The 12,456-nt window shown below is 38.3% G+C and overlaps 1 protein-coding gene across 6 annotated transcripts in view; it reads left to right on the top strand.

Moving 5' to 3' along the window:
* The window catches only part of MYO1B (myosin IB), a 195,121-nt gene extending 191,040 nt beyond the window's left edge, over positions 1-4,081 (top strand). For all 6 annotated transcript variants that reach the window (XM_040228906.1, XM_040228904.1, XM_040228902.1 and 3 more), the window contains one exon: positions 2,591-4,081. In XM_040228906.1, coding sequence (XP_040084840.1) covers positions 2,591-2,714 — 124 coding nt within the window. In that variant the 3' untranslated portion in view covers positions 2,715-4,081. The remainder of the gene's footprint in view (positions 1-2,590) is intronic.
* The last annotated feature ends 8,375 nt before the right edge of the window (positions 4,082-12,456 follow it).

Below are 12,456 nucleotides of genomic sequence, written 5' to 3'. Positions count from 1 at the left end.
GGCATTCGATCTCAGAACACGACTTCCAGGTGAAGGGGACCCTGCTTGTCACAGAAGGGGTGGGGGTGATGTTCTAAATGTGTACGTTTTCAATAAACATGCTTGCCTGAGCGAAGATTCAGTGTGTCCATGTGAAGAAAGCAAACATTTAGTAGCATTATAAACTAGACCAGAACACCTTTCCTTCTCCTATTCCTAATTATTGGTCGGTCTCATACAAAGAAAATAGCTGATGGCACCTTGCATAGCCCCACGGTCTGTCCCTAGGCAGCACAGGTGTCCACGTGGCAGAACAAGGCTCCCATGTAGCCTCTGCTTCATAACCTCTGGGAGCTCTTAAGCAGGGATTATATACTTTTTTGGTGAGCATTTTAAATTTAAACAAAATTTTACAGAGTCATGGACAAGCATGCCCATGATGTCTTTTTGTGGACTATACAGACCAGTGTTATAAACAGCATGCATTTCAGTGACCAAAACCTCCCTCAGTGCATCGTTTTTAGAAATAGAAGTAGGTATTCTAACAAACCCAGTCTCCATAATCATTGTAGATAAACTGGATGTCAGCTTACAGGAGGAAAGCCAAAGGCCTGCTTCCTCCTTAGAGCAGTTTTAACCAGCACATGTAGACATGAGAATTGAATTCATTGAGAGACTCGACTGCCTTGTGATGCCCAGTCCTTAAATTCCCAAACTATTCAATCTGTAAATAGATTACATTTTAAGGATAACATTAAACAAGATCTATAGTTCTTCTAAAAATGGATCTGTAGTATTGAAAACTAAAGTGAATTTTTTCTATCAAATACTTTAAATATATGTATATATGCATATACATGTAATACATACACGTGTATCCTTTAAGTTATACAGTTGTTTTTCTGAATATTTTAAATGCAAACAACTAACCTGTACTCAGTTTGCTGTGACATTCTAAGTGGTTTGGATGCTGTGAAATCATGCATCTGACATGATCGTTTGCTGGAGGATGGTATGTCCTCACTGTGGGCTAGGCTTCAGTTTTCTCTTCTGTGAAAGAGAGATAATAGTATACTTACCTCATAGGACTGTTTTAAAGTTGAGTTAATATGTGTAACATACTGAGAACAGTGTGGTGCGTGGTAAACACTCAGTAAGGTTTAGCTACTGTTATTTCTGGAGTGAATCATGGGCATGAATTGAGGACACGGAGACAGTTGGTATATGCTTAAGTTATTGGAAAAAGAACTTCCCTCTATGTTTATTACACTACAGATTGTCTTTAAAAATTAAAATGTAAATATATTTGATCTTTTAAATGTATGTATTTGTGTTAAACTTGAAAGATTTTGCTTTTCCTCTGAGGCACATCGATTTAAGTATGCAGGCTAGAGAGAGATCGCAGGCGAATTTGGAACTAGAGCTGCTTTTTAGTGCTTTCAAGTTGAAAAGAAACAGCCCATCTAAAGCTCAGATGTACCACCGATGAGTACAAGCTTGTGTCACGTTTCACTCCAGAGCATAATGTTTGCGAAACATGGGCTCTTTAGACCTTGAAGCAGAGACTGACATGTACAGAGCAGAGCTACCGTGGGTGCCAGTGAACATGTGACCTACCACATGCTTTTTAGACTGACTCATTTAATTATACACCAGTAACTCAGAAACAGTTCCCTGAGAAACACACTGAAAACGTGGTAATGCTATACTGATTCTGATGGTAGAGAGAAAAGAGCTGGGAAAACCTGGGTTCCAGTACAGCCATGCAGCCCGTATGCCTCCCCGGTGATCCCTCAGAGACCTCATTTCACACATGCAGTGCCTGTTCTTCACAGCCCCCAGCCCAGGGGAGGCCAGTCATATGTCTGTTGTAGGAAAGTGTGACAGATAGTCTTGTGGGCAAACGCTTGACTGCTCTTGGTCTGTGAAAGGAAAGATTTGAACTAAAATACCGTTTCCCACAGTGTGCTGCTTGTACCACTTGTACCATAAGAAATGTCTTTAGGTGTACATGATAGATTTTTAAATTTTTATAATGACATACATGTGTGTGTATACATATATTTAAATGGATATTAGAAATATAACTGGCAGATAAGACTTATGATTTCATCATTTTTATTCTGTAGGTCATAGCTATTTTAAAACACAGTTATGTAGTGTATAGATATAAAAAAAGTAGTGTAGGAAGTGTGTAAATATACAATATTTGGAAACCATAGTCTGGAGTGTCTCTGGACCTGTTCTCTGTATTTCTGTATTTCATTTTCTCAATTTGTTGATAATTTTCCTATTTTTGCTATGCAGAAGTGGGGAAAATAGCATGTTTGTCTATTAATATTTCAAATGTGGAAATAATTATTCATAGTCCTTCTTACTGTATAGGAATAGGATGAGCTAATGAGCTTGAGTTTACTTAGGGCTAAATGGTGGCCATTGGAAGCAAAAGGCAATGTAATACCTGGTGGTATAATCCTCTGGCTAGAAGGGCTGATGGAAAGGGGAATACTTGTCAAGGTAAATATCCATTAAAAACAAAGGCTAGTGTTCATGTAATCATCAGCTGTTCTGTGCGTACTTTTCTTTAGTTTGTCTTACTCTTTCCTCCTAGGTTCCTGGTGCAGTTCAGGCAGGACAAAGTGTGCGTGAAGTTTATTCAGGGCAACCAGAAAAACGGGAGTGTCCCAACGTGCAAGCGAAAAAACAACCGCCTCCTTGAAGTTGCTGTCCCTTAACTGGCGCCTCCTCTCTGCTTCCATGGACTCGTTTCTTTGTAACAGTGCAATTTGGTTTTGTTTTGTTTGGAGTTCATTGTCTGTTGGGGAATTGCCAAAGGTTAATACTGTTAGAGTCCCTTGGCAAAATAAAAATATTTGACTAATCAATTTTTATTATTGGAATAGTTTTAACCCTTAAAGTACACATTCTGCCCTGGGACAGAATTGTAGAAGCTAACAGTATCTATGCCATGTCATGTGCGTTCTTTGTTTAGTCATCATGTTAGATTTGTGTGCCCTGATGCAACATATTACTCATAAATCATTAATACATCGAAGTGCAGGAAACGGTCTCAAAAGATAGTGCATCCATTCATCACCTATTTATTGAATGCCTACTCTGTGCTAGGCACTGTACTAGGCGATACAAAAACTTATTAGTAGGGCACCCCCTCCTTTTTTTTCCCCTTAAGACCATTGTGTTCTGGCTGGTTTGTGCTGGCTTTACCAGAGCTAAGAGAGTTTGAAAATGCTGAGACCAGAACAGTTACTGGTGATAATGGACAGCATTCATTAGGAACCCTGTAGGATGGTCTTTAACAATATATACTTCAAGAAGGGCTGGTCCTAGGAAGTAGAAATATATGACTGGGTAAAAATGCCTCTACATGTGGTTTCTGTTTGAAAAGAGAAAACTGACATTTGAACAGGACTTTTAATTTGTTCACATCTCTTATCATTGCTTTTAAAACAGTAGTAAAGAGTAATTCTTATTTTAGAAAAAGTAACAGAAGCAGTCCAGCAAGGTTATATATTCCTTTTTCTGATAAGCATCATATATGATCCTAGATATGCTAATACCTGCAGAGTATTGTTTTCATCCAGATTTGAGTATCTGTTTTAAACATCTAATAAAGGCAAGGGCTTAAAGCCTTTCAGATGGTGGTAAGCATTCTCTATGATGTGCAGTAAACATCTGAGATCTTTTTTGAAAGTTTTATTTATAATATACATTTTGTATGGAGAGGTGATTAGTACAGGGTGCATATTTTAGTCAAGGATCAAAATGATGTGTGTTAATTTGCAGGACTATTTTTACCCCAAAATTTATGGTTAGGATTCATTTTGGAAATCACATTTTAAACTTTGGAATCAAAATTGTTTCTTATTTGAGAGGATAATGTATATACATTGGTATGTTAAATAATAAAACTGTTCTAATTTGGTGCCATTTCCTGGATCACAACTGTATCTTTGTATTTCAAGCTATTTCCTTAAGTTATGTGTCAATGTATTATCGCATGGAAAGGCTTTACAATCCAAACATTACATGTTGTCTGTGTAATTGAATTTCACTTACCTTTTATAAACCAGAAACAGTCATTGAAACTATTTTTCTGGGGATTTTCTTTTAACTTTTGTACTTAAAAAAGTTGTTCCGGTAAAAAAATCCTCAAAAGCCTTTGTGCTTATTGATTCAAGTAGAAGATATAATTGCTTTCTTTTAGTCTTTTCCAACATATATCTAAAGTGGTAGATTGATGATTCCTGAAATAGGTGAGTAGAAATTTGGAACTGAGAGGTGGGGTTTTTTTTTATGCTTTAAAAAATATGTAATGCATTCCCATTGTTTGACATAAAAAGAAGTATGAAAAGACATATAACACAGATTTTCCATCCCATCAGTCACCCATTTGCTCAATTCCTTTGCCTTCCTGAAAAATTAACTATTGTTTTCAGTTGGTTTTGCTTTACTTTGTTGTTAAGTTGCTAAGTTGTGTCCAGCTCTTTGCAACCCCATGGACTGCTGCACACCAGGCTCCTCTGTCCTCCACTATCTCCCGGAGTTTGCTCAGATTGATGTCCATTGAGTCGGTGATGCTGTCTCTCATCCTTTGCTCCCCCCGTCTCCTTTTGCCTTCAGTCTTTCCCAGTCTTTCTTTTACTTTATGCATATGCTTACAAGAGGAAATAAAAATAGAGATTCTTACCTTCCTCCTGCTTTAGTAGACAAAAGCTAATATGTTATAGATATTGTTCTTTACTTTGCCTTTTTCATTCTTCATTCTTTGTACCATATCGTCTTCAGTTGTATGGATGCACTATACTTTATTTATCCAGTCCCCTGCTGATCATCGTTAGGTTGTTTCCTGAATGGAAGCTTTCAGGGCACAGTGTTGTTGCCCAGACCGGCCTGTGCTGCTCACCCACGTCCCTCCTAACTAGAGATTATGATAAGCCGTACTGTTACCTACTGTAGCAGGTGAGCAGCCACTATTTGTGTGTCTTTGAATTTCTGTCACTGTCCTGCAGTGGAGAATTAAAGTACTGCTGGCACGCCAGATTTCCTGTGTACCCTAGTAACACAGCCCTAACTTATTCCCAACCACCACCTGGTTGCCTGGCCCATGGGGTGTCTTGTAGATGTTGTGCTTGAAAAAAGTAACCAGGCAGTGAGGACCAAACATCAGACCATGATATTGCCAAGTTTCCGCATTGTTGACGCAGTTACCCTTGACTTTGACATCCATCTACCACAAGGCAAGAAAGGAACTTGGGGAAGCTACCAGCTTAAAGGCTGGATACAGCTTTGTGATCTCATACTCGGAATAATAACTTGGACCCAATACTCAAATGGAAGACCTTCAGCTGCAGTTTGAGTGCCTTTGCTTGTACTCCAGGCGATATGGGGCCTGTCTGTAATGGCAATGTACCAGGGCCAAGGGTTCTGAGAACTGGGCACATCCTTAGAATTGAAGGTTTGGCTGAAATCTAAGAGAATAAATGGTTTTATTATCATGGCATTTCAAGTAAATATGCTGAGTGAGAACTCTCAAGTTCATGTAATTGAGTATAATTATGATAATTACAGCATGGTTTAAAATTCTTTGAAGCTACATATAATAGAAAACAGCATTTGGGGTTTTTTTTTTTTTTTTTTCCCTCTCTTTATATGCTATTTTTCGTGTATTAGGTAAGGTAGTTTAGGCCCTAAGATGTTCAAATAGCAAGCACTTTTTGAAATGGTGTAAGTTGCTGATAAATTCCATAATGGTCTATTCTTTTGCCAAAAGGCATTGTAGTAGGACCCTTTGGTTTTAAACTGGGCATTGTTTTTCCATTAATACAGCAGTACTTAAATTCATGAAAAGGAAGGGCAGTAGTCTGCTCTTCTTTCCTCCTGGTGAGAAAAGCAGCTGTGAGTTTTCATTTTCCATTTGAAGATTTAACATTGAAGAGTTATATTATTATTGGAGGGGCTCTTTCTTTGGATCTCATGTTAACAATTCCATTCTGTGTGCTTTCGTTCTCAGGGTTTGCCTAGCTGAACCATAGGAAGCCGCAGTCTTGACGAGCTGACACTTTATAGTCTCATCAGCTTGTATTCCAATAGCCACTTGGTAGAAAATTCATTCTTTTTCAGTTGTTTTCTTCCAAATCTTGAAGTTGTTTGCTTTGTTCTCTTAGGTTTGAAGATCATTTTCAAAATCTGTAGTTAATCACAGTAGAGCGTAAACCACAATCTCTTCCTCATTAACTTTTTTTTTTTTTTGGCTGGCATGGTGGCCATATCCCACCGCTCAATTTCATAAAATTCAACAAAATTCTAACTTTGTAAGGAAAACAGTTTCAGCTTCTCAGTGTTTAAGGAGAAAACTGGGAACAGAATTTAATTCCATATTCACCAAAAGGCCTGGCAGTACTGAGAAAATAAATAGATCAGCCAGTTACCTTTTCATTGCACTTAGTTTTTTATTTTTTTTTTTTAAGCCAGTTTTGAGATATATATGATCAACACTTAGTTTTAGGTGTGTGTTCATGAACAGTCACATCTGACTCTTTGCAACCCCATGGACTATAGAGCCCTCCAGGCTCCTCTGTCCATGGGGTTCTCCAGGCAAGGATACTGGAGTGAGTTGCCATTTCTTCCTCCAGGTAGTTTTAGGTATACAACATAATGATTTGCTATATGTGTTATTGTGAAATTATCACAATAAATTTAGTTAACATTCATCACCTCTCAATTCTTGTGGTGAGGACTTTTTAGAATATTCTCAAGTCATTTCACGCCAACTTAATTTTTTTACTTCCTTACTTTTTCACACCAATTAATCTGGCATATTCTCTTTAGAAATATTTTTTTAAATGATATGCACATCAGAAATATATACAAACCAGGACTGGATCTTTCGAAGAATTTTTTACCAAGTGAACACGTCCATATAACTAGCACCCAAAGAAAAAAGCACCCCAAAGATAGCACCCAGAAACTTCCTGCATCCGTCATGATCCCTTGTAAAAGTAACTTTGTTTTTGTTGCCTAGTATTATGTTTTAATTTAGACCTTTTTTTTTTTTTGCTTCCTATAAGTAGAATCATCCAGTATATTCTCTTCTTTCTGCCCTCTTTCACTCAAACGACTTTGAATTTTGGATTTTGATCTTTTCCTGGGCCTGAGATGCTCCTGTGATTCCAGGCAGTGGCAGCAGCTCCTTCAACACCGAGATCACAAGGGGAAACAGCTGATACACCTATGACCATTCTGTGCCCAGACAACTTTCTGTTTTTCACTTTCAATGTAGTATTCAGTAAATCACATGAGACATTCAGCACTTTATTATAAAACAGGCTTTGTTTTAAATGACTTTACCCAACTGTAGGTTAATGTACATGTTCTGAGCATGTTTCAGGCAGGCTAGGCTAAGCTACCCTGTTTGGTTTTTAGGTGTATTAAATGCATCTTTGGTTTATGGAATTTTCAGCTTACAATGGGGTTTATAAGGAATGTAATCCTGTCGTAAGTTGGGGAAGGTATAATTGTGGGATTCATTTATATTATTGAATGTACCTAAAGTTTGTTCTCCTGGCTGTATGATACTTCATCATATGAGTAGACAGCACTTTTGTAATCCATGCTGCTGTGATGGGCATTTGGCTGTTATGCACAGTGCTGCTGCAAACATTCCTATGAACATCTTTTGGTGAATATCTGTATACATTTCTGCTGGTTATATACCTAGGAATAGAGCTGCTGGTTCATAGGTAAGCATGTGTCCAGCTTTAGTAGATTCCATCAAACTGTCTTACAAAGAATCGGCACCAGTTTACACTCTCCCCAGTAGCGCACGAGGTCATGGTTGCACCACATCCTTGCCATGCCGGGTGCTGGCCATCATTTTCACTTTGATCCTTCTGATGGATCTTTAATTCAAATTTTCCTGGTGACTAATTAACCCAAACACCTTTTCAATATTGTCCATTTGCTTATCATCTTTTGTGAAGTGCTATTCAAGTATTTTGACATTTTTTTCTGTTCAAATTCTCTGTCTTTGACTTGCAGTTGTTTTGTATGTGAGACCCTTATAGGGTGTGTATGTGGTCTGTATTGTCTCACAGTCTGGTCTCCTTTTTAGTTGCTTACCAGTGCCTTTTGATGACTAGATATTCCCTTTTATCATAGTACAATTTGCCGATTCTTTCCTTTATGGTTAATACTTTTAGTTTTCTATTTACAAAATGCTTGTTGACCCAAGTCTATGATTATATTTGCCTGTGATTTCCATTAAAACCTTTCTTTTGCCTTTCCCATTTAGCTCTTTAGTCTATTGGAGTTTTTGTTTGTTTGCTTTTGTTTTAGAATGGTGTAAGGTAGGGAGTCAAGATTCATTTTTTTCCACATTGATATGCAGTGAACCTGGCACCTTTTATTGAAAAGGCCATCCTTGCCCCACTGTACTGCTTGATTCTTTATTACACTGATGATGTATCTTTGTGATGGTACGAACTAATATTAGTTTGTAGCTTTGCAACATGTTAGCATAGTCATTTAGAAGTGAAATTCATGACTCTTAGAGGTCCTACACTCTTGTGGTAGATGGGGGAAAGCATTAAGACTAATAAATTTTCAGGTACTTTAAGTAGTGACAGTTGGTTTCTAAAAATGTGAACTTAAATAGCCTTTCTCTAGCCACAGGGATCAGGCATGGGAGTTTCTAGTGGGATCATATGGAGAAAAGATTCAAGGTTTCCTTGAAGTAAATTAGCAGCTTCTAATTTTGTATATTTTGGTTTTCCATGAACTCAGTGGCTCCTATCCATATCCCTAATCATCTCCATTTACAGTTTTCCATGCAGTCTTCATAAAAAGTGTGTTTAAATATTTTCTTTCATTTTTAGGTGTTTCTTCAATTCACTTCTTTCCTGTGCTGTGCTTAGTTGCTCAATCGTGTCCAACTCTTTGCGACCCCATGGACTGTAGCCCCTAGGCTCTTGTGTTCATGGGATTTTCCAGGCAAAAATACTGGAGTGGGTTGCCATGCCTTCCTCCAGGAGATCTTCCAGATCCAGGAATCAAACCCATGTCTCCTGTATTACAGGCAGATTCTTTACCCATTGGGCTATCAGAGAGCTCAGTTCTTTTGTGGTAGATAATGAGAGACCTCTGAGGTGCTTCTTTAATAGTCTTCTACAATACTTTTACCATCTTTTATGATGACTTACCTTGTGCAGTGGTAATAGTTTGTAGGTGAGGCTGTGAGGTACTGAAAGTGGAATTCACATCATTGAATTCTGTGGTACTCAAAGACTTTTTTTAATTAAAATTTTTTTGGTGAATCATTTCCTAGTAATCAGCCATTCCATTCTCTTGTGTGCAGTTCTATGCTAGTTAAATTCAGAATTGCCTTCTCAAATGATTTCTGCAAACTCAGCTTTCCTAACAGAGATTTTAATTGACAGGAACAGTAAAGGCATATGCATTCACCATCCCCTTCTTTTTTTATGAGGGGAAAATTATAAACATAGAAAAACATGTTTATTAATTTTATATGCAACAGTAATAATCATTTCCCAGAAAGGTATGCATGTCTGTAAATCAAATAAGGAAGAAGTTTACATGGGTCTTAGCTTATACACAGAAAGGAGAGGGGTGGATTTGTTGAGGCATTGCATAGCAGAAAATAAAACTTCCATTTAAAAACCTGAAAGTAGTCCTTCAGCTACAAGGTCATCTTCATTGTTTATTCAGTAACATAATGTGTATGATAATATTGCCATTCTGTGTCTCATAGAATGTATTCTAAGTTATACTGAAGCAGAGTAATCATAAAGACTCATTCTCCTTGTTATAACCCCTAAAAATGACCTGAAATGAATTTCCTAAAGTTTGAAAACAGCTTTTAGAATAGAAGCTCATAGAAGATAGAGCTGTATCTATTAGATAGGAAACAGCACCATTTTATTCAATTGAAACTACCTAATAACTTTCTCCTGCTGGCTCAGACAGTAAAGAATCCACCTGCAATGCTGGAAACGGGTTCAGTCCCTAGGTTGGGAAGATCCCTTGGAGAGGGGAATGGCTGCCCACTCCAGTGTTCTTACCTGGAGAATTCCATGGACAGAGGAGCCTAGTGGGCTACAGCCCATGGGGTCAGAGAGTCAGAGATGACTGAGTGATTTACACATACTTCCTCATGGGGGAAAATCAGTAAATTTCCATTCAGATGTCTAAGCTGGCATTTTTGAGATTCAAGTTCCAAAAGGGCTTGACAAGTTTAACGCTGCCCAGGTATAACATTTACTCAGAAGGAGAGAAAACTTATTTCTGTCTTGAATATTTGTAGGATTTCAGTACAGTTCAGTTGCTCAGTCGTGTCCGACTCTTTGCAACCCCATGCACTACAGCACACCAGGCCTCCCTGTCCATCACCAACTCCCAGAGTTTACTCAACCTCATGTCCATTGAGTTGGTGATGCCATCCAACCATCTTATCCTCTGTTGTACCCTTCTCCTACCCTCAATCTTTCCCAGCATCAGGGTCTTTTCAAATGAGTCAGTTCTTTGCATCAGGTGGCCAAAGTACTGGAGTTTCAGCTTCAGCATCAGTCCTTCCAATGAATTAGAATCTTTCTCCTGGCAATCTTGATTCCAGCTTGTGCTTCATCCAGGCCTGCGTTTCTCGATATACTCTGCATATAAGTTCTATAAGCAGGGTGACAATATACAGCCTTGACGTATTCCTTTCCTGATTTGGAACCAGTCTGTTGTTCTATGTCCAGTTCTAACTGTTGCTTCCTGACCTGCATACAGGTTTCTCAAGAGGCAGGTCAGGTCGTCTGGTATTCCCATCTCTTTCAGAATTTTCCAGTTTCTTGTGATCCACACAGTCAAAGGCTTTGGCATAGTCAGTAAAGCAGAAATAGATGTTTTTCTGGAACTCTCCTGCTTTTTTGATGATCCAGCAGATGTTGGCAATTTGATCTCTGGTTCCTCTGCCTTTTCTAAATCCAGCTTGAACATCTGGAAGTTCATGGTTCATGTCTGTTGAAGCCTGGCTTGGAGAATTTTGAGCATTACTTTACTAGCATGTGAGATGAGTGCAATTGTGCGGTCGTTTGAGCATTCTTTGGCATTGCCTTTCTTAGGGATTGGAATGAAAACTGACCTTTTCCAGTCCTGTGGCCACTGCTAGTTTTCCAAATTTTTGGTATATTGAGCACAGCACTTTCACAGCATCATCTTTTAGGGTTTGAAATAGCTCAACTGGAATTCCATCACCTCCGCTAGCTTTGTTCTTGGTGATGCTTCCTAAAGCCCACTTGACTTCACATTCCAGGATGTCTGGCTCTAGGTGAGTGATCACACCATCATGATTATCTGGGTCATGAAGATGTTTTTCGTATAGTTCTGTGTATTCTTGCCACCTCTTCTTAGTATCTTCCTCTTCTGTTAGGTCCATAATATTTCTACCCTTTATTGTGCCCATCTTTGCATGAAATGTTCCCATGGTATCTCTAATTTTCTTAAAAGAGATCTCTAGTCTTTCCCATTCTATTGTTTTCCTCTATTTATTTACATTGATCACTGAGAAAGGCTTTCTTATCTCTCCTTGCTATTCTTTGGAACTCTGCATTCAGATGCTTATATCTTTCCTTTTCTCCTTTGCCTTTCACTTCTTTTCACAGCTATTTGTAAGGCCTCCTCAGACAAGCATTTTGCCTTTTTGCATTTCTTTTTCTTAGGGATGGTCTTGATCACTGCCTCCTGTACAATGTCATGAACCTCTGTCCATAGTTCTTCAGGCACTCTGTCTATTAGATCTAATCCCTTGAATCTATTTCTCACTTTCACTGTATAATCATAAGGTCATTGATTATACATTGATTGATCTAAATCATTTGATTTAGGTCATACCTGAATGGTGTTAAGATTTGGGTGACTATAAACAAAAATAAAAAGAAAGATGTTCATACGCATCTTTTTGTTGGAAAGCACATTCACTTTACCATAGCTTTAATATAAATAGGGGAAAAGTTCTTGTGTCTGCGTATTACAGACAAATTAAGGTAGAGATCAGGAAATGTCAGAAGTTGGAATCTAGTCTTTCTGATCATCTCCAAGGCAGTTTGGTAACAGCTGTCTTTACTTCCTTGCACAAATTGGACTTGGATCTGAAAAAGAAACGGGATCTGGTAATATTAAATGAAAAGCAGTTGGGAGCTGGCACAGAAACATTATAAAAAGGGAAGGAAATACACCCACCGATTTGTTCCTTCCACTAGAAAGAAACCCCACAGATGAGGATACCATGTGGTGTCTTGAACTGCCCCCAAACCACAGCAGACACACAGAGTTTGTTTGAAACCACTTGTTTCACAAGTGTACATGTAGATATGTGTACATACAGACACACCATCATATCTCTTTCTAAAGGTGCCATTTCCAATGGGCACTTGCGTGTACAAGTTGGCTGGCCTCATC

This window comes from Oryx dammah, unplaced genomic scaffold (genome assembly GCF_014754425.2).
Source record: "Oryx dammah isolate SB20612 unplaced genomic scaffold, SCBI_Odam_1.1 HiC_scaffold_27, whole genome shotgun sequence".
NCBI classification, from domain to species: Eukaryota; Metazoa; Chordata; class Mammalia; order Artiodactyla; family Bovidae; genus Oryx; species Oryx dammah.
The sequence above is the reverse complement of the archived record's forward strand: the minus strand, read 5'-3'. Positions and strand labels throughout refer to the sequence as shown.